Below are 26154 nucleotides of genomic sequence, written 5' to 3'. Positions count from 1 at the left end.
CTTGAAGTATAGAGCAGATCAAATGTGGAGGAGAAAGAGAGAAACTCCATCTGGGCTGTGGTGTGTGTGTGTGTGTGTGTGTGTGTGTGTGTAACCTGGCTGGGGCTACATATGATGTTCTGAACCAATATTGTCCTCTGCGAAGCCAAGATGACTCTAACTCCTTTCTCCTCCAGGGGGCTTTTCATTCTTTATAAGGATGGGGATGTCGACAGTCCTGTGGTCCGTGAGAGGATCTGGCAGAACAGTGATTTCAATTTTGATAATGTCCTTTCAGCCATGATGGCACTCTTCACAGTCTCAACTTTTGAGGGCTGGCCTGCGTGAGTATAAAGGATATCCAGTCTCCCCAGGAGGTACCTACTTGATCCTTGGGGACTCTGGGCTGTCGTCCTTCCAGGAGAGGGGTTCTACTTTTGATCTTCACAGCTGGCAAGCTTGCCTGTGACTAACTTTGGGCATGATTTCTTGCCCACCGTGGCTCCTCCATCTGAACAGGCAGGTGTTAAACATCTGCATCTTACTTTTGGCTTCAGATGTGAATGGCCAGGGCAGCATCTCTCTGTGTGGTTAAGGAGGACCTAAGAGGCATTTGCTGTGTAGACTGCTGTTGGTAGATGCCCTTCTGGTGTTCTTAAAGAGAATTTGACAGCATCCAAACTGTCATTCATTCACTCATTATGGTACATAATGAGCACTGATGTGTGCCAGGCATGGACAGATGCTACCATGCTGTTCCTTTCATGAAGGTGCTCAAACACTCATTCATAAATTATGCCTTTGATATCAACTCCATGCAACATGCTGTGTTAGGCGGCGTGGAGGAAGTCACATGACCATGGCACCGGTCCTCCCTCAGATCCTAGAGCTAATAGAAATGTCACATAATCATACCTAGTATGGAATGGGGTCTGGCTGAATGGCTGGGATCTGGGGTGAGTTGGAGCACCAGAACATAAAGAAGGACAAAAATAAAAGGCAAAGGGGCGTCTGTAGCACCCTGTTGGCTTCCTTCAGATGGGTCATGCCCAGAGGAGCTTCAGGAGGCAAGTGCCCAAACTGGCTCCAGCTGGTTGCCAGGGCTCTCGGGTAGCTGTGAAGGGCATTTTCAGAAGTTTCTGTAGACAGCTGAGTAACGTTCGCCTCCTAGGAAGCTGATCTAGGAGAAAAGGTGTGGAGGAAGAGCGAGACCCTGTGGTGATGTAAGGTTTGGGACACCGTGCCTCAGTGAGCCACTGGGGCAGCTGACGGGATGTGATTCAGCCTGGGGCTTGAAGCTACAAGGACCTGAGCCCAGCTCTGGACTCTGCCCCTGAGGACTGTGACCTTGGCACTTAGATGCCTTTCTGACCATCGACAAGAAGGGGATGGCAGTGACACCTGCCCTTCTAGGGAGAAGGAAAGATGGAAAGAGAGGCCGTGTGAGCTTTTGCACATGGGGTGAGGTCAGGAAGGACTGACTGTATTAGAGGGGGTTAGTTGAAACTGGGTGGTTTATGGTAATGTCCTTCTTCGCAAGAGTTCTATCTGACACTAGAGTGTCCCTTAACTTTAGAAATCTTGTTTGGGTACTGGGTGTCCGTCAATGTATGCACAGTTTTCAGCTCCTTCAATATGTCAGTGTGATGCTCCTTATCTCTTATCTGTTACTAGAAGGTGGCATTGTTGACTGTTTGTGAAACCCTTTTGATTTTTTCAGTTCTCCAGATATTCTCTGGATGATTATCTGGGTAATCCCTCATCTATATACTAGCTATCTGGGCCTAAGGATGAAGATGCCTCAGTGACAAGGCCCGTCCCATGACTGTGCAGAGGAATTCTGGGAGCATCTGGTGGGGCAGTGGGCTGGGCGGGCTGCTTGAACTGTGGGGTTGGCAGGTTCCCACCCAGTTTTCCTATTTTCCAGGTTGCTGTATAAAGCCATTGACTCGAACGGAGAGAATGTTGGTCCAGTCTACAACTACCGTGTGGAGATCTCCATCTTCTTCATCATCTATATCATCATTGTTGCCTTCTTCATGATGAACATCTTTGTGGGCTTCGTCATCGTCACCTTCCAGGAACAAGGAGAAAAAGAGTATAAGAACTGTGAGCTCGACAAAAATCAGGTTAAAGTCACACACTCTTTGTGCTTCTGTCCCTCAAGCAAGAGCAGAGCACCTCCTCGTCAGTGGCTTTCTCTACACAGAGGAGAGGGTTCACCCCAGCTCAGGCCCTGTTCAGAGCACACCATCAGCCATGCTGAGTCTCTGCAGAGGTGGTCACCAGACCCAGAATAGACGATGACTGGGGAAACCAATCCCCAAGCTTGTGGTGAGGGGTCAGAGAACACCAAGGTCACAACCCATGGTCATGGCTGACCAATGATGGTTCAGACTCCTGTATGGCACTGTGACCCAGAGCCAGGAATCACTCACTCACTCAAACTCGCACAGCCTCCACGGAGAGGCTCTTTGATACCTGCTTGCTGCAGACTTTCTTCATCTTGGTGCTATTGATGCTGTAGGCTGATCCTTCTTGTTTGTGCTCCCTGGGCACAACTGTGGGGCAAGGAGCAGAATCCCTGGCCTCTACCCACTCAATGCACTGGCACCCCCTTCCTCCAGTAGGGAGCCAAAACATTCCCAGAGATTGCCAGAGGTCTTCCGGGGACAGCAGTTGCCCTCAATCAAAATGAGCTGTCATTTAGTAGGAAGAGTCAGAAACTTTGAACTTGGCACTAAAGTTTTTCGGGCATTGTTCATCTCCCTCCCTGTTTTAGCCGACCTGGTAGAAGTAGGAGCCTTGGCTCTCACTGTGTGATAAAGCAAGGAAACCAAGAGCCTGCATGTGCTCTGGCCCTGCTCTGCCTGTATCTGCTCAGTGACATTAAGTGCATCACTGCTCCTGGAGTCTTGGCCCCTTATCTCATTTAAAGGTCGTTTATGAAGGCATGAAGGAGTTTATACCCCTGAGACATCCTTTTGAACCTTTAGCATATGAGTTCGAAAGTCTGTTCTGAGCGTTTTCCTCTGTCTTCTGCCAGACACATCTCTGCTTTTATGGTAATAAGGTGAGCAAGAATGATCTGGTAGTGAGGGTATTATGAGGTACTCCTGCCCAGGTGGCAACTGTGACCACATGTGAGGGCATGCTGACTTGGTTTGTGGAAGAACTTTCCTGTGTCAGAGTGTCCTTGTAGACTCTACCAGTGATAATCTGGAGGAAATCTGGCTTATTTCTTTGCCTACCCATAGAAGACAAGAGTGAAGACCGGGCTAGGTAAACCATGCAGAGTTGGTGTTACATGTGTAACCTAAAGTCCCAAATAGGCTCGAATCTGGTGTCCCTAGAGTCAGAGTGACACTACACAGAGAACTTGTCTGAAGCCTGCTGTGTCTGGAGTGAAGGCAGAGAGGAGGGGAAGGGAGGGAAGGAGAGAGAGGGGTGGAGGAAGGCATGGAGGGAGGGATGGAGGCAGGAGCAAGCCTGGAGGCCAACTGGAGGCTCCCTCTCAGCTTACTCCGAAAAGGAACTGGTGTCTGTCCCAGAGTAAGTAGAAGGACAGTGGTCTGTTTAGAGCCAAACTTAGTTCAGTCTCACCATCATCACTAACCATTCTCTGGAGATGCTGAGGAGAGCATGGTAAGTTCCTGCTCCCGTAAGACTGGACAGGCATCTTCTATGAATCTGCCTGAGTGTCCAGAGAGCTTCCAGCCTCAGGAAGTAAACTCGGCCTCTGTGCTTCTTGAAGATTCCATGCCTGTCCTCAGCTGGCCTCCTCTTCTGGAGGACAACACAGGCAGACCTGGCATCACCACCTACTGGCAGAGAAAGGCCCTGACAAGGCTTGGTTCAAGCCCCCCACCCCACCCCACCCCCTGCCTCAGAGACACTGCAATAGTCTCAGCGGAAGCTACATGGGCTCTGCCTTCAAGTCTGAGCCAGCACAGTGGCTGTTCTACTTGCTTCTGGAAGTTACCCCCAGGAACTCTTGAGGAATGAGGGATAAGAGACTCAGAGAGTTAAGAAGCAGAGAGAAAACACAGGATAGACTCGGGTGGGCCTGGAACCTTATTCAAACGGGCCCAGAACTTTATTCCAAAGGTCTGTTTGTAACAATGCCAAGGGGTGGAGCAAAAGACCTCCCCCTCGCTAGTTATAGTCACCTGGTACCCAGGCCTGTGGTCCAATCGACCTCTTATGCAGTCCTGCTGGGCACAGCCACTAGGAACCCTAGTGGGCTCCAACACACAAGGCAAATTCTTGGTCCTACCAGAGACTCAACTGTTCACGGTCATTTCCTTGAGGGCCAAAGTGAGCTCCTCCAGGCAGATGACCACTCTGTGCTCCTTTCCTGGAAACTCTCAACCCCCTGTTTGTCCTTTTCTGCCATTGCAGCGCCAGTGTGTTGAATATGCCTTGAAAGCTCGCCCCTTAAGGAGGTACATCCCCAAGAACCCCTACCAGTACAAGTTCTGGTACGTGGTGAACTCCTCGCCTTTTGAATACATGATGTTCGTCCTCATCATGCTCAACACACTCTGCCTGGCCATGCAGGTAAATATGGAGATCACTATGGTGACTAAGTGTAGGTGTGCCACACAGCCTTCTCCCCCGGATCCTGGGGGTGATATGCTCCATCTCCAAGAGAGGAGGTTTGACTTTCTGACAAACCTGGATTGTAGTGTGGTCACAGTTTCATTCTGCCTGACTGTTGTCATGGTAGACACATAAGGTCACTTATGTTTGGATCTCTCTGGGCGATAGAGCTGTGGGGGGTGCTTCCACGGAGCCTGGGTGTGGTATTCAGTCTGGATCCTGGGACCCAAGAGTGGCTGAGTACCAAAGCCTGATGCCGCACAGGCCTTGGCTTCTGTCCTTAGCAGCTGGTGGTCTTGAGAATCTGACCCCAAGCCATACTTTCTTTATGAGTAATGTGGGAAATCTTCCACACCTATCTCAAGCCAAAGGATTCTGCCGAATTATTCAAGTCTGGCTCTTGGGAGAGGATGCTGTACTGGAGGGTGGGAAATGCCCCCAGGGTGCAGATGGCAGGGGACCTCCCATTATAAGGATGTGAGATCATGAACATTTGACGGTAATACGTCTGCCTTTATCCGAAGCACTACGAGCAGTCCAAGATGTTCAATGATGCCATGGACATTCTGAACATGGTCTTCACGGGGGTATTCACTGTTGAGATGGTTTTGAAAGTCATCGCGTTTAAGCCCAAGGTAAGTTGCTGGATCTCCTTTGCCAAGGCTGCTCTTGAATGACCCCAGAGAAGGACCTGCTTCCATTTAGCCTTGTGTTGCTGAGCTATGCTGAACTGTTCTGGTAGCTAAGTAGGTTACCACCTGAGAACATTAAAATCTGATTAGGACGTCTGTATACATATGGGAAAATAAATGGGTGAAACCAAAACCTTATGAAAATAATTCTGAGAAAAAGAGAGGAGAGAATTGGGAATTTGTAGGCTGGTTATCACTGTAAACCCTGGTTTTCTGTTTTTGAATAGCATGTCCTGCTGCCTCAGGAAAATGTAGCTCATTATCTGAGCACTGGGGGAGTGTCTGATAATCATCAGAAAGAGTTTGACCCCGATTTTACTCTGAGATCTCTAGCACGAAGACAGCTTTCTATTTGTGGCTGGTCTGTAGCTTCCTTTTTACCTTTTATGGAAAGTTCTGGGACCTTCTTACTGCTGCACCATCTTTTGTTTGTTGGATTTAGGAAAGCTTCACTTGTTTGTAAGGAAGTGAGGCATGAACTATGTTATACTATGTTGAAGGAATGATTTCATTGTGCCTTTGTGGAGAAGGAGTCAGTCCAGCCCCACAAAGCCCAAAGGCTGTGGTGTTGTGACAAGCCATGTCACTCGGCATCAAGGAGCACAACTGTGAGACATCTGAATCCGATCTGCAGTCCATCACAACTTACTTCACTGCCCCACACCACCCTTTCCTCCTCTGTGCTATGAGGAGACTCACAGTCCAGTTGTTGGGGGCTGTTGTGGAGAGTGCATGTTTAACCTTCAGTGTTTTAAGGGTGCCTGGCATGGAGCACCATGCTGGAGACTGGTACTGGCACCATTACACCGTCACCTCTATCTTCAAGCAGCAGTGTCCCTTCGCTCTAAAGCGCTAGACTGAGGAGCTGAGATGAGCTGACTTGGCCTGGGAGGGGTGAGGGGGTTGGGGGGGGATCTCCTTCCTAGCATAGACCCTAACTCTCAGAAGAGAGAATGACAGAGCCTGGTGCCTAGGTGTTTGCACTCTGTATGGAGTAGCCAACAAATAGGGTACAGCTTCAGAAATGGTTGGTTTCATGTACTCTACAGTTATACAGAATTTGAATTCCAGCCTGTTCCTTTCTTTAATTTGAAGTAATTCTTAGGCAATCTTTAATCGGATCTTTGTGGACCAAAAAGAAAGGACATTTGTAAGTGATTAATTGGGGTGATTGCCGTGGGGTCAAATTTGGCACCTTACGCATGTCCAGATGTTCCATACTGTGACTTGTCCATACCTACCTACATATACATCCCCTCCTTTTCCAAATTCATCAGAACTTCCTGGGGACCTTGGTTTGCTTCTCTTTTGCCTATACTTCTTTGAACAATATCTGTCTGAACTGATGGGAACGGTTGCAGAGTCAGAACGTGGAAAGTTCTTGAGAAATGTACGTGGAACAGTCCCATGGATCATTTCCCAGCAACTCTGTGCCATGTCTTCCTGTGCCTGGTGATTAAGCTCTGCAGCTTTTCAAAACAAGTGCAGGCGAAGAACACACGCACCCCATAGCATGTGAGCATGTGAGAGTGTGTGTTTATGTGTGTGCATACATGTGTGCCTATGTGTGTGAGTATATGGGAATGTGCATCTGTGCACATACCCTCTAAGGCCAGCGCACCAATGGCTTGTAGCACATTGCTTGGCCCAGTGAGTTTCCAAGCCTGGGAGGAGCGTCCAGTGTCATGTGATAGGTAACACGGTCACACAAGAGAAGCTCGTTTGCAGTCAGTGCGAATAGATCAGAGCATTTAAATGGTGATTTCCACCAACAAGTGCACTGCTTTGTAGATTGGCTCAGCGAGGTATTTCCTGGCCCCAGATAACTCAGATTACAATCCAGAGAACCTTTACAATATCAGCAGCATCCTTGCTCTGGAAGAGCAGTGTTGCTGGGTTGGCTCATATCACTTGGTGCCAGACAGTGAAAGGAGAATGGATTCATACAAGACACCACTCTCTTTCCTGATGTCTCTCCTGGCCTTTGATCCCCATTCTTCTTCTCATTGGTGAGCGCTAGCCAAGCCATGTGAGAGTTCTCTTACAGAGGAGCTGGGGAGGGTCCCTCTGTCCCAGTTGGTCAGGTCAACAGGCTACCTCGCTAACCTTATGCACTCCGGGACCCAGCCCTTGAAATGATACCACCACATTCAGGGTGGGCTTTTCCACTTCGGTTAACCCCGTTAAGACAATTGCTCATAAGCTAGCCAACAGGCCAAGCTAATCCAGATAGCTCCTCATTGAGCTGCTCTTCTCCGGTGAGTCTAGGTTATGTTCAATTGACAATTAAAACTAGCAGTCTACAGAGCGCGTTCCAGGACAGCAGGGCTAAACCCTGTCTCAAGAAAAAAACAAAACAAAGCAAAAACATACAACCAAAAACTAACCAACTAGCACAACAACTTAAATGTCAGAGTCAGAAATATTTCTGAATAATAAAAGCCATTACATGTGACTGGCTGACATGTTCTTTTCAGGCATGTAGAAGCTGAAGAAGGGAAGGAAGGGAGCCAGGGAGGGAGGGAGGGAGGAGAGGAGGGAGGGAGGGAGGAAAAAAGATTTGGTTGCTGGCTTCCCTTGAGAGACCCTGGCTTCAGAGCTCAGTTACAGAAGAGTATGCTGCTCCTTCAGCTGGGAGGGCAGGTGGGAATGGGCCCGTGTGTGGAACCATGGTGTCTTCCATGCAGGAAGGGTGAGGAGCTGAGCCATGCTGTCAAGGCAGTGAGTTCATGAAACAGGAGGCTGCTCAACAGGGAGGCAGTGTGTGGGAAGAAAGGGAGGGCTGGCATTCCTGCCTCCCCTGGACTGTCAGAGCCACCTGGCCAGAGCCTTGAACCCCGGCCACTTGTACCAGGAAACCTATGATGGAGACATCAACCTTTAGTCTGAGCTGTAAGGATTTGGGCACCATTTTGGAACTGTGGAAGATTTTCTTAATCTGTCAGATTTCTCTTTTTGTTTGTTTGTTTGTTTTTTGAGACAGGGTTTCTCTGTGTAGTTTTGGCGCCTCTCCTGGATCTCGCTCTGTAGACCAGGCTGGCCTTGAACTCACAGAGATCTGCCTGGCTCTGCCTCCCGAGTGCTGGGATTAAAGGCGTGTGCCACCACTGCCACCCGGCTAATCTGTCAGATTTCTTAAAAGTTCCCAGAGTGTTAGGCCCTTACCTTGCTGATTCTACGGGATGTTATCCACCACAGTGTACCAGAAAAGGATCCATGAAGACTGTCTTATACACAGGCAGGAATGACCCAGAGTGGGAACACTGATCATTATGGGATAGAATAGGGCTGCAGGAGGGGTGGCTACACAATGCCCGTGAGTGAGGTACGGCTGACGTCTGCAGATCCATCAGGCAAGATGAGAGAACAGCAGAGCATGTAATACAGGGCCAGTCAGGAAGGAAGGGAAGGGACTCAGTCTTTGGCTCTATGTTTTGTAGTCTTAGTGTTGGCTTGAGGAATACATTCCGCCCAGCAGGAAAGTCCATGAAGAAAAGGGAAGGACCTGTTTGTCAGCAGAGTCTTCAGGGATGCTGCCGACCAGAGAACTGCTGTTACTCACTTGCAACAGTATGCAGAATTTAGGAGGACTCTGTAATGCTGGAGGCAGCCTCTGACCCAGCTGCCCTGTGTGTCAGGAGCTGGTGAGAGTATGTTTGTTTTTTGTTTTTTTTTTTGGTTTTTCGAGACAGGGTTTCTCTGTGTAGCTTTGCGCCTTTCCTGGGACTCACTTGGTAGCCCAGGCTGGCCTCGAACTCACAGAGATCCACCTGGCTCTGCCTCCCGAGTGCTGGGATTAAAGGCGTGCGCCACCACCGCCCGGCGAGAGTATGTTTTTTTAAGAATAAAAGTCCAGCCAAGCGGTGGTGGCGCACGCCTTTAATCCCAGCACTTTGGAGGCAGAGCCAGGTGGATCTCTGTGAGTTCGAGACCAGCCTGGACTACAGAGTGAGTTCCAGGAAAGGCACCAAAGCTACGCAGAGAAAGCCTGTCTCAAAAAAACAAAAAAAAAAAACAAAAAAAAAAAAAAAAAAGAAAAAAGAAAAGAAAAAAGAAAAGAAAAACATGCTCTCCCTTTTCAAGGTAGAGGTTGGCTTACAGACAAATCTTGACAGTATAGCTCTAGCAACTGGAAGCTTCTGGCACTGTACACAATGTAACCACCGCCTCCACTGTGGCTTCCTAGGGGGTGTTGGGAGCCAACAGGCACCAGTTAAGCATGTAGTGTGAAGGTCTTTGAAGACATAAACCACCCAGAATATACATCTACATTTGAAAGTCACAAGGAAAGAACTGACATAGATACAAGGACTTGAAAACTGGGAACCAGGAAAAACTAGGGTATGAATTTGTGGAGAAAGGCATGGCCATGTCTCAAACACTGACTGGATTCAAGGCTCTGGGTGGCTGACAGGGTTGGTGGAAGGCTTTGGAGTGGTAGACCTTCTGGATGAAGGTGTCAGAAAGGTGCAGTCAATATGATAGAGTATAGACAGTCAGAAGGACCTGGAAAGCTCCATGAAGGAGCTGGCATTTGTCTGAGCTCAAAGGAGGAAGTGGATTTGAGCCGATTAAGGTCAGGGGAATTACAGAGGTATCAGGAGATGGGAAAGAGCCAGGGAGGTTGTTGGGGGGTCTAGAAGAATCCACTTATCCTGGAGGATGGAAAGAGCAGAGAAAAGCAAGGGACAAGGTAGAAGGAGGCCATTGGCCATCTGAGATCTTTGAAGAATCCCCTTCATCCTTCAGCAGGATGGTTTTCCTCCACAGAACCTGCCTTGGCTTGTCTTTCCTCCACAATCAAGAGTTTCTCTGCCCAGGGCTCTACCATGAGGCTCTGTGCATCATCGTTATGCCTGTCTCCCTATAAGCTATGACCTTTAGATGAGTCTCCCTGTGTCCTTTAAGACAAGAGCTCTGGGGAATCCTGCTGCACTGCATGGCCTGTGATCTTCGCTGGACTGCTGAGGATAGGGGGAGGCTGCCAGTCTGGTGGCTTTAAGTGAGAAAACAGAAATGAAGGGTACTTGGAGACTCTTGGAAGTATGGGGGAGCCTGACTCTTTCCTCAGTTCATGAGGGTTTGGGGTGGACACTCTGGGTATCAGGGCAAGGTTACCCTCTCTCTGCCCAGGGCCATACATCTGTGGTGTGTGTGTGTGTGTGTGTGTGTGTGTGTGTGTGTGTGTGTGTGTGACCATTCTTACTCATGCCCTCTCTCACACACACAGGAGCACCACCACTCCTCTGTGCCCCTTTCCACCAGTGGACGGTATTGTTGTCTCCCCTTCGGCTTTCCTGACCCCCTCCCTGGTTGCTATGGGTGCTGTGGGGACTCGGATGTGTCCCCTCATATGATCCATGTGATGTTCCCTTCATAAGTGCTCATAAACATCTGCCCCTGCCTGCTCTGTCCAGGGGTATTTTAGTGACGCCTGGAACACGTTTGACTCCCTCATCGTAATCGGCAGCATTATAGACGTGGCCCTCAGCGAAGCCGACGTAAGTATGCACCTGTGTGGCCTGCGTCCTCTCTCTTCTGTCTGCACATTCTCCTCCCTGCCCTGATGTGGTATCACCTGGACAAGTCACAGATCCCAGTCACACTTGATCGGAAACTAGACATTTCCTCACAGAGGCTGTGGGGAAGAACCTTCTAGAATAGAGCCTTAGCCCAAGGCCTCTGCAGACACAAATCACCTTTGCAGGGCTGACTCTCTGGCACCATTGACCCCAGGCACTAGTAGGCAAGGTAAGATAGGGTGTCTCTGGTTGTTCCATTTGCTCCGTCAAAATCCATCCAAAGTGACGTTATCTATGACATGTTTGTCTCGGGGCGATTTTTCGAGTAGTCCAGTGGCATATTGTTAATGCTGTCCTTTTCTTCTTTTTTCCTGTTGTGCTTCCTGTCCTCTGTGGCTTCTGAATGCTTGCCTAACAGCACTATTTCACTGATGCATGGAACACTTTTGATGCCTTAATTGTTGTTGGTAGCGTCGTTGATATTGCTATAACTGAAGTGAATGTAAGTAGCAAACTTTGTGTCCCTTGACGTGATTGTTTTCATTAATTCTAACATAGAAGAGACGAGAGGGGCCGCCCACGAATCTCCATGGGCATAAGAATTGCAGGCACCAACTCATTTTAAAAGATGGAAGTCAGTTTGAAGTCTCCCATCCCTTGTCCATCAGTTCCCCTAAAGAAACAGAGACGCAAGCGTAGAACTTCCACTTTGAAACTAAAACAACTATTTTTAAAAGATCGTATTCAAGTCCTAATGGTGCTCTCACTCCCTAGCTGGGCAACCTTAGCAGGGTTCCTGACTGCTTTGCGTCCCAGTTTTTTCCAGCTATCCATCATAGGATGGAGTTAGTAACGTGTGCCTTGTATACCCACATGGTTCTGTGGTGGCACAGGAGACCCCTATAGCCATGCCTGGCTTTGAGGTCGCTGCCACCACTGTCCTCCTAGCTTTGAGCCTGCTCTGAGTCTAGCTGGTGACGCTGGCCCTTAATCCCCAAAGAGCGTTGCTGGTATGTGTCAGGAGAGAGCCAGCGCCCTCTTTGTGACATGCAGTTTATTCGTGACAAGTGAGCACCACGTACAGAATAGGTGGAGCAAGCCCCCACCACAGGCAGTCAGACGACTCAAACTTCTTCAGAGCTGGGGAAGGGGAACACCAGCTTCCTCAAGTGAAGGTCAGAGGCAGGCAGCAGAGGACCCTGCCCGTTGGCCGGTACCAAGTTCATCAGCAGGTTTTAGTGGGCGTCAGTGTGTGTGTCCCTCAAGGCAGTGAGCGGAGCTTGGGGAAGTACCGTTGTGTGGTGTCGGTTTTTGCTCTGTGTGGCCGGGTCCAGCGCTCCCTCCTGCGCCCCCCAGTGCTCTGCTCTGCCTGGCTGACATGTGCAGGCCCGAGAATTGTCAGGTCCATCCTGGTGCCCAGACAGCCTGTACCAAATGGGAACAGTGATATTCCTTGATGCCCCCATGCAGCCAGGCTGACTTTAGTCCATATGGATGGTTGGACAGCCACCAACCTGGCAGTTTCAGCCCTACCTCAAACTTAACTTATTGGACTCAGGCTTCAGTTTCCTCACTTAGAGGTCCAGCAGAGTGAGTATATCTGCTGGGAATAAAATTGTGTAAATCTATTGTGAAAATACTTATTAAAACAGTGAGTTATGAAGACCCACTATTATTCATGCAGTTTTCCTGTGTACTGTGTAAAATGGACTATAAGACATTACCATGGCCACCAGAATATGATGTAAGCCCCCTCACACCAAGATCCATGATATGCTGTGTCAAGATACTGAGATGACATTTCACTAGGCCTGGCCTGAGTACACACATCCCCCATCCTCCTTAAGCTGAGACTTCTATAAATTCAACTTTACAAGACATATGCTATAGGCAGCTATATAAAATTGCCATTCATGATATGTAAATGGCATTTGGGTGTAAAATAATCTGGTGTTACTGCAAGAACAAGAGGACCCTACCTTGGCTGTCATGTGGCATGACATCTGACTGCTTTACTCATCTCCAGGCATTTGAAGTATCTATGACGTATGTCAAGGAACTTCCCCTGGGTCAGAAGCAACCTATAACAGATGTTAACATACCATAAGTTGTTTTAGCAGACTTTTCAGGTGCTATGAACCAGAGGTTATAAGCTTTCATTTTCTGGGTACCAGGATGTAGCTGAGGCTTGTTTATCAGCTAGACACCCAGCTTTCTCATGCCGCCTACCTGCTGGCTAGCTAGTATGACTTGGCACACTCGGAGGCACACCTGCTTCATGGGCTGTGAGCTGGCCCTGCTCCTCAACTCTGGCTTGGCCTTGCCTGTCAGTGTCTCAGGATGGTCCTGCTTCTCTGTGGATGGGGAAGGTCTATGCTTGAGTGTCTAGTTAGCAGTTTAAGTCAGATGTCTGTGCAAGGCCTCTTTCATGATATCCAGCTTTTGTTGAAGACTCACACTGGGGAATATTTCCAGTTCCCAACCATGACCTTTCCCTGGCTAGCTGTGTTCTGAAACCAAACACTCCTTAGCCTTGGCCTTGGCCGTTTCCCACCGGGCTTAACTACAGAGATCTGTGTTTGTCCACTGTCCCTAGATGCAAAGGTTATGCTCCCTGATCATTTATTCCATCTTCAGCACCAGTTTTACTGGGCATCTATCGCTTGTAGGCCTGGAGCTAGACTCTGGGAATAATCAACAATTTTAAAAAACAAAAAGACAGAACATTCTTATTCTCTGATGTTACAAATATTTCAGGATGGGAATATTTATTCCTACACGCTCCCTCTACACACACACACAGTTCCCCAGGAGAGCAACGCATGTCACATCCCCGGTGGCCTTGAATCCTGATGTCCAGCATCAACTGAGCATGAGTACCCACGGTCCATTGTTGGCTGGTTTCAGTTGCCATCATCATCATCATCATCATCATCATCATCATCATCATCATCATGTTTTGTGATGTTTAACCTGCCATGCTCTCTCCCCCAGACTCTGTTGATCTTCTTTTTCTGTTGCCTAATTGATTTTTCATGTTGGTTTTATTTTTAGAAAATTGTAGCGGCAAGTATATATAATCATATATACGGTGAAGTCGTTAAGCAAAAGTGCTCCTAGAGACTGTATACTTGGTTTCTGCTTTCCACCTCTGGTGTTTCACTGAGTTCCACAGGACTTGCTAAGGATCATCCGTGGCCATCTAAACTGTTATTTCTCCCATGTGTCCTTGTCCCTGACCAGGACCTGGGCGCAGGCTTGCTTGGTCAGTCACACTGGCTCTTTGCCTTGCTAACACAGCCTTCCAGAATGAATGATCTGGCCTGGAAAATGAGAACTCTAGCTTGTCTGTAGTCTCTGCAACAACAACAACAACAACAACAAAAAAAAAAAAATGTCGATGGCCCTTTGCATTGTCCTGGTTGCATGCTCACCTGGCCCTTGCCATCTCTCTGTCCTCTCCATGCTCTCCACCCTGTTTGTCCATGGTGTGATGGCTTTCCTGGCCCTGTCCCCCATCAGTTTTGGTTGTCCTAACACCACGAGCTGCTGAAATGGTGGGTGACCCCTGGTAGCCTTACTCTGCTTTCTCTTTGGTGCCCGTTTATTCCTTGAGTTCTGAAATGATCAGGCAACAACTTTTCTGGCCCAGGGATGGCTGTTGCTGACATTCAGTCTTTCTCCATCCCATTGTTGCCCGGGAGAGAGTGGTCTTGTTTAGACACTGCGGCTGCTTTGTGTTTAAAGTCTACAGGAGCTCACTCTCAGATCCTACGAGTTGTTGCTGCCTTGTGAAGTGCCCGGCTTAGACACTGTCTCCACCATTTCATTCAGCTCGTTGTCAGGATGAGGTGTAACAGTTCAGCTCTCAGCTCCACGTGGTAGCTGGGGACCAGGCTGAGGAACATGTGTGCGTGACCTTGCAGTAGCAGAAGCTACTGAAGCTGCCTGTTCCAGATCTTTAAGAGACAATGAAATTCTATTGAACATGGATCACCCGGGTCCTTGAGGCCATTCTTGAAAAGAAAGGCAGGACTTGCCTCTGCTCCAGGTCCTCCAGTGTTATCCATGGGCGATCTAAAAAGTTGAGCACAGTGCAGGTCACTGATCTCCTTCACCAATCCTCTACCTTTCCATTCCCGATGCTCCTCTATCCGTCAGAGAGAAGATAGAGGTGGAGTTTAATCCCCTTGCATCCAAATTCTGATCCCCGATCACCTCCCAAAGGCTCTAGGCAGCTGTAACAGCCCAAGTGGGCTTTTCTAATGGCCCGACTCTCTGTGACTACTCTGCTGCTGTGGGCTGCCTCTTGAATACTTGGCCCAACATTGCTGTGGGCTAAGGACCGAAATTCTCCACTCTGAGACCATACTAGAATAACTTGGTGGCTTTCAAAATTCCGGAAGTGTAAAAGGACCCAGATCAGTTTGGAAGATCACTTGGGTGGCATGTGGGCATTAGTGGCTTTCATGGAGCAGCCCAGGACCAGAGCAGCTGCCCCTCTGCAGGTGGAGCAAAGCCATCCTAGGGGCCTTCCCGTTTGGAAGAGATTTGGTCAACCTGCATGGTCCCTGTCGATGTCAGATACGTCCTCCCCTACCGCAGTCCCTCCTGCCCTGCGGTGTGTGGTGGCAGGGGCGACGAGGTCTCAGGCCACTTGGGGGGGGGGGTGCATGCAGCCTGATGTGCTGTGTTCTTTCGTTCCTGTGTTGTGTGGTCCACCGCTTTGTCACCTGACAGATGCTGTCTCCTCTCCTCCCCCTTAAAAAGCAACAACAACAACAACAACAAAGACCATTTGACTAGATGTTGTGGTCCACACCTGTAATCCCAGTATGTAGGAGTGGAAGCAGCTACGTAGCGAGTTTGAATTTAAACTTAATGATTGATGATTGCCATCCTTCAGGTACACTTTAAAAAGATACACATTTCAAAAGTCAATTTAGTCAACTTTGCAGACCCCACATAGGTAACAGCTGTCGAGGGCTCTCTCTGCCCTCTCTAGTCCTCTGAGCACAGACCAATGGAGGTGTGCACACACCACAGCTACACAGACTCACATGTGCACAGCCTAGCTGCCTGGGCAAGAGTGAAGCCTCCTCTCCACAGCCCCTAGGGGAGGGCAATGTGGAGACAAGAGTGCTGGGAAACTAATGCCTGTGAACGTTAAAGCCTTAAATTGAAAAAACAACACTAACCAAAACAACCCATGATCTAAGCTAGGCATAGTGGCTCACACCTGTCACCCCAGAACTTGGGGGGTAGAAACGGGGAGTCCGAGTTTGAGGCCAACTCAAGCTGCACAGTGAGAGCCTGCTCCCTGTCTAGTGAACGACCAGCCGACCAACCACAGAACCATCCCTTTAAGGCTCTGTGGTGACTTCCAGGGTGAGGTGATAAAGGAACTAACAGAATTGATGGACCCTGAGTTCCGACATGCCAACAGCAGAGCTCCTGCTCTGAGCATCCATCCAGGTGGCCTAGAGCCCTGTTCCTGGGTCCAGAGCAACTGCCCAATTACAGGCATCCTCAGATGTAGTTTACTAAGGTCCATAGAATTCTTCTCTTCGGGCTCAGGAATCAGCATAAGAATCAAGCCTTTCTTTCCCCATGTCCCCAGGGGAGGAAGCATCTAGCGTCTAGGCTACCCCTCTGCCTCCCATGCATAGTTTTACTGTGTAGAAGTAAGCCAGCCTCAGGGCGGACCCCCGCTGCCTCAGCGGAGTGGAGTGGCTGAGAGACAAGAGGCTGCCCTTCCTCGTTCTTGCTTTTATTATTTAAAGACGCTTCCTGGTAGGGAAGACTTGCCTCCAGCATGTTTGCAGTTTCTTAAGCAGTTCCCTGCAGGCACTGTTACTATGGTGAGCATTGAGCGCAGTGAAGAAGGGCTCAGTCCTCCTGGAGCTGAGAAACAAATGAGCACCGTTCACTGGTGGACTCCTAGGTCCTGGGCACCAGGCACACAGTTGGACCTGGCTGAGGCAGAGATGCTGGGGCTCAGGCAAGCTAGCCCATGACGTTCTTCCAGAGTGCTTGCCCGACTGGGGCCAGGCTGAACTTCAAACCAAGCAGAGCTGGTGGCCGGAGAGAGGCCTGCCTCCGTCCGTCACTGACCAGGCCTTCCAGCTCTTCAGCGGAGACATTGATCCAGTGGAGCACATGTAATCCTTAAGTGTAGGGACCACAGGCAGAGCCACTGTTTCCCCCATGGCTGGGAAGCCTGCTACAGGGGGTCAGCTCCTATGACTGAGCCAGAGAAGCAGAGGTTTCTCTGGTCCTGTCTTTAGAGAGCACTAAGGTATGTACCACAGTCTTCGACCAGTCAGTCACCTGATACATCCCACCCCCGGGAAGAAGCTAGACTAGAATAGTCTGTCTGTGTTCCTCTCAGTGGCTGTCCCCACCCCCGGTCCAGTTCTGGAATGAGGCCCTGGTGTTTTCTCAGGAAGGAGCAGCTGTGTTGACCAAAGACATTAACTACCCACTGGTAAAAGGGGGGAAAGTCTCCTGAGCCCTTGCTTCCGTCCACCCTCATTAATACATCTCAATCTTTGATTTCTTAAAGCCAACTGAAAGTGAAAGTGTCCCTCTCCCAACTGCTACACCTGGGGTAAGATCAGTGACTGGTCCCCAGGGGCTGGGCCGTCCGTCCGTCTCCTTGAGTTTCTCTGACCATGTCGAGTTTTCCACTGGTGTTCTGTGTTCTCCATGACCGTCCCTTCCAGAGCGGTGTCTGCAGCGGTCTGCATCCATCATCAGTGCCCAGTACTCTCCTCTAACACAGTAGAACACATGGACATGCATGTGCTGTGTGGATGCAGTTCTCTCCCCTCCCCCAAGCCCTGCGTTCTTAGCATGTGACTTTTCCTTTCTTCATATCATGCTTTTTGAGGTGAAAAGGCCTTAGAAACACATCTCCAAGTTCTTACCTCTGTCACCCTCGCGTCTGTTGCTGTTTTTCTGAACGTGTTGCATGTTCTCCTTCCCACTGGGTTTTGACCTCTCCATGATAACCCCTCAGAACTCTGAAGAGAGCAATAGAATCTCCATCACCTTTTTCCGTCTTTTCCGAGTGATGCGCTTGGTGAAGCTTCTCAGCAGGGGGGAAGGCATCCGGACTCTGCTGTGGACTTTCATCAAGTCCTTTCAGGTAAGAGACATGCCCACCAGGACTTCCCTTTCTGTCCTTCAGGGCGTATGTAAGTCAGGGATTGTCATCTGTCCTGGAAGACCCCCAACTCCCTTGAGTGACCACTGTATCAGTAGTGATTATGGGATGCTGGAGGGATGCCACCCAGCACACTACTTTTGGTAAACCAACTAGGAAATGAGAGGCAGAAATAAGATCCTGAAACTCATGATATCAACAACATTGTCCAGATGGAAAGAAATGTAAGTCTTGGAACTTTTGGTTGCCCAGAATGTCCAGCAATCGTGGTGTCAGAGAAGGATGGTCGCAGCACATCCCCCGAAGCCTTAGTTACTGTTACCGTGCCGTGATAAGACATCATGACCAAGGCAACTCATAGAATAAAGCATTTCATTGGAGCCTGTTTGCAGTTTCAGAGGGCAAGTCCACCATCAGCATGGCGGCAGGCAGGCAGCCAGGCACGGGTGCTGGAGAAATAGCTGAGAGCTCACATCTTATCTGCAAGTTATAGGCAGAGAGAGAGACAGAGACAGAGACAGAGAGACAGACAGACAGGAAGACTAGGCCAGGCCTAGGCTTTTGAAACCTCAAAGCCCACCCCAGGGACACACCTTTTCCAACAAGGCCACACCTCCTAATCCTCCCCAAACAGTTCCACTACCTGGGGAATCAAGCACTGAAACACAAGTCTGTGTGGACCATTCCCATTCAAATCACCACATAGCCTCTTCCTAAGATGAATGCTCCGCTTACACCGGGTTGCTGGGTACTTGATAGAATTAGAGTTCAGTTCGTGTAGGTATCCACCAGGTCTTATTTGATGCCTGTGATTCTTTTCATGGGTTCTAGTCCATTCTCGAGCAGAATCAGCTTCTCCTGTACCTTCTGGTATCCTGCTAGAGACAGTCCAGTCTTCTAGGCAGAGCCGGTTGAGGGTGAGGAATAGATGCAGATTTGTGATTAGAAAGTGCAGCCGTGTAGGGAATGCGTGAGATGCACAGACAGTGCAGGGTGAGCCATGCATGCACCTTCCCTTCTTCATAAGTTAAATGTTCATGTGAACCAATGGAGTTATATAAAGAACAAGTTCAAGTTTGCCTCTCACCACCCCGAGATAACCAGTAAAATTCAAGTAATATTATTAATTCTTAATTAATTTTACAGTGAGTAGGGAGAAGGGAAAGAAATGGTATGTAGGGAAAGGAGAAGACAAAAGCTCTCAGAAAGGAAATCACAGTCCTGCTGAGAAGAATGGTGACTGAGCAAAGAAGTGGGGGGCGTGGCTGGGAGAGAGAAGCAGGGCAGGCACCCGAGGCAGGAGAACCTGGGTGCAGCCAAGCCCTGCAGTCCTCCACGGTCAGGTGTGTCAAGTTCCAGAGATGGGCTACTAAAATAATGAAATGCATTCATGTAAAACCATCCTGTTTCTTTGGGCGGGGTGGTGGTGGTGGGTTTTTTTTTCGAGACAGGGTTTCTCTGTGTAGTTTTGATGCCTGTCCTGGATCTCCCTCTGTAGACCAGGCTGGCCTCAAACTCACAGAGATCCGCCTGGCTCTGCCTCTGGAGTGCTGGGATTAAAGACATGCGCCACCACCGCCCAGGCATGATCCTGTTTCTTGAAGAAATTATTAAACTTAAAAAAAAAAAAATAGTAGATAAAGAAGCCACGTGACAGAGTGGTGAGTTGCCAGCATAGTCCTCAGACATTTGGATGTCTAGGAAGAAAGCGCAAAGAGCTTTTGTGGGGACACTAGCCCTGTGGGACACCAGTAAGCAGTCCACCTGTTGACATGTTGCTGTGGCATTGGGCTAGGCTGCAAGTCACAGAGCCTCAAACCTTAGGTGACCTGTCAGCTTTTTGAGTCACTTCCTTAGACAGGTGAGAAAGGGCGACTCTAATCACATGTGCTTGGAATTAAGTCCAGCAGCCAGGCAGCCCTGGAGGCATCCCGTACTCAAAGGTGCATTTGTCTTATGTGGTGATGGAGAAACGCCATCAAAAAACATGGGTGAAAAGACTCACGTCTGGCTAGACGCTTGTACCTGTTGGGGTGATCTTAAATAAAAGGAGCCTGTGCTTGTGACCACTCAGCCAGCTTCCTTTTGTCCTGGGCCTGACCCTTGACTTTGTAGCTGTTTACAGAGGAACACCTGGTTCAGTTAAAAGCTTTAAAGAGAGCCTCGAATGCACCAGGATGCACCCAAGTCACCGGAAGGAAAGAAAGCTCAGCAGTCCCCCTGGGATTAATTTGACCAAGAGGGACCCCATGTTTGAAGTCTCCCCATTTCTCCCTGTCTTCAGTCTGTCTGTAGTTTGTGGTTGCTGGCTTGTCTGTAGTCTATCGGTTGTATATAACGGATCTCTCCCCATGTCTTGTCTTAAGACTGACTGATGTCTGCCTGTCCCTAAGACTTTGCTCTGTATTGAGCACCATAGAAAGCATCACATGCAGAAGAAATGAGGGATACTTTGCAGAAATCTTTAACAGATTTTTACAAGAGATTGAATTATTTGCACCAGACCCCAAAAGCACTCAATACTGCAAAGATACCATCAAGTTTTATCGTATGCTGATTTCAATGTTTATGGCAGGTATTGGTTGTATAAGGTTGTTTTCAACCTATTTTCTGTTTTCAGTATTTATTACTATAACACCACACACACACACACACACACACACACACACTGCTTTTTGGATCAGAGGCATAGACGAATGTATAACTTATAGTTATGCATTGTCTTAGGTTGTAAAAGCTGATTACACAGGAAATCCTAGGGAGTAAGGTTGGTTGATACATTGTTATCTTAAAGACAAGTTAAACAAACAGGCTGAGTACACAGCAGGATCAAGGACCAAGTGACCTCAAGGTGTATCAACTGTGAGGTCTAGCAGAACTTGCAGTCTCTTTGAATAAAATGTATCACCCGCGGTGCATTTTAAAGAGTTTTGCGTTCTGAAATGGCTTTTGACCCTCTGACTCGGTAATTCTACCCCTAAGCTCCTAGTCTAAGGAAACCGGGAATCAAGGTGATTTTGCATAAAGATGTTTCTTGGCTGCACTACAACTACACCCCAGCCCCCACCCCAGATACAGAGGAAATGGAGGGAAGCAATTGGGGCATCTGGTATTTTGGAATGATTTGGTCAGTTAGAGTTTCATGAAGGATGCAGGGTCCACTTCAAACTCACCGGGATCTATGTGTCTGTATGGAAGTGTTTAGGGTTAGCACAGGGTAATGCTGAGCTTGGAAAGCTCCCCTGCCTGCCCACACTTTGTAACTGGAGGTGTGCAGGCGTGTGGATCTCCGGGACTGAAGCACTTGTGCCGGGCTGGGCCTCATGTGGGAAGAGCAGGCACAAAGGCAGGTGTCCGACTCCCAGCAACCCCAGTTCTTTGTCTCTTGCAGGCACTCCCATATGTCGCCCTCCTCATTGCCATGCTCTTCTTCATCTATGCAGTCATTGGCATGCAGGTAAGTGGCAGCTGCTTTTCCCTCACAGAACCTTTTCCAAGGTGGCCCCAGGTCTGCACTTAGGCCAGGTAAAGTAGAAGGATAAGGTCTTGATGTTTCCAGCCAAATGCCTTGGCTACTGAGGAGATAAGGAGAGAGGACGTTATGGCCCCTTGGGTGGTATTGAACTCCCAAGATAGAGCTGGTGCCAGAGGAAACCAGACCCAGAAGGGTGCAGAGTTCAAGATGCAGCAGGAGACTGTTTTGTTAGCCCTCCTTCCTGCCGACACTTGCACTCATGTTTTAGGAGAATGAGCTAGATGGGAAGACCTGTGGTTGATCTGAGCGGCAGAATGCCATAGGCCCCCGGTGGAAAAGGAGATGCCCCCGTCATCAGTGTGGAGAGCCTGAGCTCTGTACTGATGATACTCTGATGGTGTTCAGTCCAAACACCTGCTGGCACCCTGAAGAATTATGCCTTATCACACTGGCATTCTCACACTGGACTTCCAGATGCTATGGTTAGAACTAAGTCTGGGCAGCACACTTTTCCAGAGAGGCATGGACCCAGGCTCTTAGACTAGAGAGACTGAAGCATATGCTCCAGGCTGGGAAAGGTTTGGGGCCCTCACTGACAGCTGGACCCTAACACCCTGGGGTAGCTGGAGGGCAATGAACAGCTCTGGGTACCAGGAGTCAGAGGAAAATGACCTACACTGATAGAACGTTGTTGTTCTGCCTAGAGAGGGGCGCATGAGAGAGAGAGGTGAGGTAATTCCAGCACAGGGAGATGTTGTATGTATATATTAATTTATTTGTCCTGAAGGAAGTACTTGTAGGAATTTTATGGGGAGTTATAAGACAAGAGTCATCATACCAGAGCCTTTGTAATTGAATAGCACGTGATGATGCTGTGTGCCTAGAAGAGTCTTCAATGTTACGTGTCCTCGTGAAGAGAGGTAGCTCAGGGCTCTGCGAACTTCATTGCACACCCAGCTCCACATTCTCATAGCAGGCATTTGCCGGGACCCAAGACCTTCTGAAAGGTCGGTTTGCTCCATAATTCCAGTAGGAAAGCTTTGCTGGGGAGGCAAAGCCCTCAAGGTCCCGCCCCTTTGTCTCCCGCAGTCGTTCCTCTCTCTTTCCCACTCATCCTCACTCCTCAGGACCTCAGCTCCTTCCAGGTGACGCTCCCTCTGTCTGGAGAACTCTGGCCTTTGTCACCTAACCGCTGCTGCTTCTCCTTCCGTCTAGCTATGTGCTACTCCCTCTGGAGGCCTTCCTGGTCCCATTTCCCTGGCAGTGGGTAGATGGGCCTCTTCGCCGGTCTCTGTGGGGTCGGATCATCCCGGGACTCACTGTGTCTGCTTGCCACTCTTGATCACCCGGGTAGTCTCCTCAGGGCAGAGCCTCCTGTGGGGTGAGAATGGGCCTCTCTGAGACACTGCATTCCGGATGTTCAACCTAGTGCCCGGCACATGCTGTGCCCAGCAGATCTGTGCAGGGTGCAGAAAGTGCCAGGTGTCCTAAGGAAGCCTGAGTCCTAAGAAAGTGCTGAGTTAGTTCCAAAATCCCAGGAGTCTTTCTCTATGACTGTGTTAGCATTTCACGACCATACTGAAATATCGGAGATAATTAACTTACAAAGAGAAAATGTTTATTATGGCCTGCAGTTTTGGCGATCTGATCCATGATCACCTAGCCTCATCGCTTTGTCCTATGACAAGGCGGGACACCATCGTAGAAATGCATCATGGATAAATACAACTGCTTCGAGAGGTTGGATGTGGGCTTCCCACATTCCCCTGTGAAGACACACCCCCCAGTGGCCTAAGGACTTCCCACAGGCCCACCTCTTAAAGTTCTACCTCTCAACAATGCTACCCTTAGGGTCTAAGCCTCTAACCACATGAACCTTGGGAGAAGGTTAACGATCCACATTGTAATAATGATAGAAATCTGATTTTTCACCCTTCTTAACTGCCTCATCTAGATGTTTGGGAAAGTTGCCATGAGAGATAACAACCAGATCAATAGGAACAACAACTTCCAGACGTTTCCACAGGCAGTGCTGCTGCTCTTCAGGTGACTGGGTCCTTGAGGGTGGTATGCCTAGAATTGTGAATGACGGGGGTTATGCATGCTTCTGGTTATCTCTTGGTAGACTCTTGCTTTGTTATTGTTATCTTTCTATATTTGTTAGTTACTTTGTTTGTTTTGAAATAGGTCTCAGTCTATAGACCAGGCTGGCCTCAAACTCATGACAATCCCCCGGCCTCAGCCTGTCAAAATGCTGGGATTGTATGTTCTACTATGGTCAGATGTTTTATATCTTTTAAAATATTATTACTTCATATATATGTATGACTGTGATATATGTTCGTGGGTAGACATGCCACTGTGTGCGTGTGGAGGTCAGAGGACAACTATGTGGAGTCAGTCCTCTCCTTTAATCTTTACCTGGGTTCTGGGGATTGAACCCGGGTCATCAGGCTAGCACAGCAAACACCTTTTCCCAACTGACCTCTCTCCCAGGCCCCAATTTTGTCTTCTTAAACAGAACTGGCATTTCAGTCACAGAGGAACTGACTGCATTGTTAAAATGGCTGGAGGTCATTCAGATTCACATTTAGTGTAGCTAACACTTAGACCACCAGGAAAAACAACAAAAAACATTGTAGGATAGAGACCTATGCGTGAAGAGTGCACCAGAACCCAGCCAGGAGAACGGGAACACAGCACAAACATGGGAACATTCTGCAAAGCCAACTAGGAGCAACCTAAGATGTACAACCTCACATGTTATGGGATTGTTTTTAACCCCAGCTAATAATCTTTGCAAACAATCTTCCTCACACTGAGAGAACTCTCTAGAAACAAGGAAGCAATGTCCAATGACTCTAGTAACTATAACAACTCATTTGTAATTTAGGTGGTTTCCAACTCTTCCCTTTCAACAAAAACAGTCAGGACTAATCATTAAATAATTGTAATAGGGATGTTTGAAGAAGAAACAGGAGAAAAATGAACATCCATTTATATAAAGAATTGCATCAGACACTTTTATAAATCATATTATACCAGGGCCTCTAGTTACTAAGTTGTGTCTGAAAGCAGGCTTCCAGACTGTCCTGAATCCAAACGGCATTGCTACAGTTACATACATTTTACACAAGTTAAGAACTGTCTTCCTAAATGTTTAACTCATCATCTCCTTGACCCTTCCCCAATTAAAGCCCTTTTTCTTAAACAGGTGTGCCACCGGGGAAGCCTGGCAGGAGATCATGCTTGCCTGCCTCCCTGGGAAGCTGTGTGACCCGGACTCAGATTACAACCCGGGAGAGGAATACACTTGTGGGAGCAACTTTGCCATTGTGTATTTCATCAGCTTTTACATGCTCTGCGCGTTCCTGGTAAGCCGTCTCCGGGAGCCCTCTTTTCCATTTACAGAACTGCTATAGCATTTGGGGTTCAGACCAGTAACGCTGCCCTGGCATAATGCTTTGAAACAGTTGGCACGCTCTGGACCCCACCAGGCAGGAGGCAAGTCTTGCTTAATCTGGCACGTGTCACAGCCATCTGGGTTGGGTTGGGCACTCACTGATGGGCTGGGGGTAATTTCCAGCCAACCTTGTTACTGAGGGCTGCTGTTTCCTTTCTAAAATTTCAAAGGCACTGCACATGGCTTTAAGTGCTTTCAAAGTGTGAGCTGTCTCTGGTTACAATTAAATTATAAGATTACAGTGTGCCTCGGGGTGCCAGCTAATGCAGCAGCCACCCACCCCCTCCTGAGTGTGTGCCAAGCCATCTGGTCAGATGTTGCCTTTTCCTACAGTAAACGAGTATTGTGGCCTGCCTCTGCAAACGTGGGTTCCAGTGTTCCTGTAGTTAGGAGGCAGACGCAGTGGAAGAGATCTCTCTGCTGCCACTGAAATACCCTCTCGGTGGACTTTTCCAGATCATCAACCTCTTCGTGGCTGTTATCATGGACAATTTTGACTACCTGACCCGGGACTGGTCTATTCTGGGGCCCCACCACTTGGATGAATTCAAAAGGATATGGTCAGAATATGACCCCGAAGCAAAGTACGTTGCAAAGCATCCTCTGGGAACGTCAGGGGTGGTTTCTGTGGAAGGGCAGGGCGGAAGTGGTGGACTGGAAGCCCGTGCGGGTCACGCTGCCTAGGACCTCAGCTGTGCTCTGCTTCCAGGGGAAGGATAAAACACCTTGATGTGGTCACTCTGCTCCGACGAATCCAGCCTCCTCTGGGGTTCGGGAAGTTATGTCCACACCGAGTAGCGTGTAAGGTGAGTGTCACACCTCCAAACCTGACAGCCTGTCGGCTGCTTCGTTCCTCACACACAAACACCAAGTGACATTTAGCCAGGCCCTCCGTAAGATGGACATGTGGAGAGAATAATGAATGTTTTCTGCATTGGAGGTCCTCTCGAGTTTAAAACACTTAGAATCTGCCAGGAACAAGAGAAAGAGGAAGGGAACGCTTTGTCACCGGGTAGCTGTCGGAGGGAATGGTATTTAGGTCAGGGGTGAGTGGCTGTGAATGTAGCTCTGCGACAGTGCTTATCTAGCACGTGGAGGGTCCTGGGTTTGAGTCCCAGCACCACCAAACCAACATAAAAGCCAGGAGAGCCATAGGAGTAAGTCAGAGGCAGGAGGACTTCACGGAAGGGAGTCCAGAGTCCAGACCGGAGCAGGAGTCTCCGATTGGCCGGCAACAAGCCATCGGTAACAAC

At 48.8% G+C, this 26154-nt stretch overlaps 1 protein-coding gene across 11 annotated transcripts in view; it reads left to right on the top strand.

Moving 5' to 3' along the window:
- Positions 1 to 26154, top strand: part of Cacna1d (calcium voltage-gated channel subunit alpha1 D) — a 462187-nt gene that overhangs the window by 402153 nt on the left and 33880 nt on the right. For 4 of the 11 annotated variants that reach the window (XM_076544141.1, XM_076544139.1, XM_076544140.1 and 1 more), the window contains 13 exons: positions 177 to 323; positions 1907 to 2108; positions 4381 to 4539; positions 5106 to 5216; positions 10691 to 10774; positions 11214 to 11297; positions 17361 to 17405; positions 17817 to 17945; positions 21355 to 21420; positions 23393 to 23484; positions 24653 to 24812; positions 25358 to 25485; positions 25611 to 25707. In XM_076544141.1, coding sequence (XP_076400256.1) covers positions 177 to 323; positions 1907 to 2108; positions 4381 to 4539; positions 5106 to 5216; positions 10691 to 10774; positions 11214 to 11297; positions 17361 to 17405; positions 17817 to 17945; positions 21355 to 21420; positions 23393 to 23484; positions 24653 to 24812; positions 25358 to 25485; positions 25611 to 25707 — 1504 coding nt within the window. The remainder of the gene's footprint in view (positions 1 to 176; positions 324 to 1906; positions 2109 to 4380; positions 4540 to 5105; positions 5217 to 10690; positions 10775 to 11213; positions 11298 to 17360; positions 17406 to 17816; positions 17946 to 21354; positions 21421 to 23392; positions 23485 to 24652; positions 24813 to 25357; positions 25486 to 25610; positions 25708 to 26154) is intronic. The other 7 variants (XM_076544143.1, XM_076544146.1, XM_076544144.1 and 4 more) reach the window with 2 other exon arrangements.

Source organism: Peromyscus maniculatus, chromosome 9 (assembly GCF_049852395.1).
Source record: "Peromyscus maniculatus bairdii isolate BWxNUB_F1_BW_parent chromosome 9, HU_Pman_BW_mat_3.1, whole genome shotgun sequence".
Lineage (NCBI taxonomy): Eukaryota > Metazoa > Chordata > Mammalia > Rodentia > Cricetidae > Peromyscus > Peromyscus maniculatus.
Note: the sequence above shows the minus strand (reverse complement) of the source record. Positions and strands in the feature narration are given on the sequence as shown.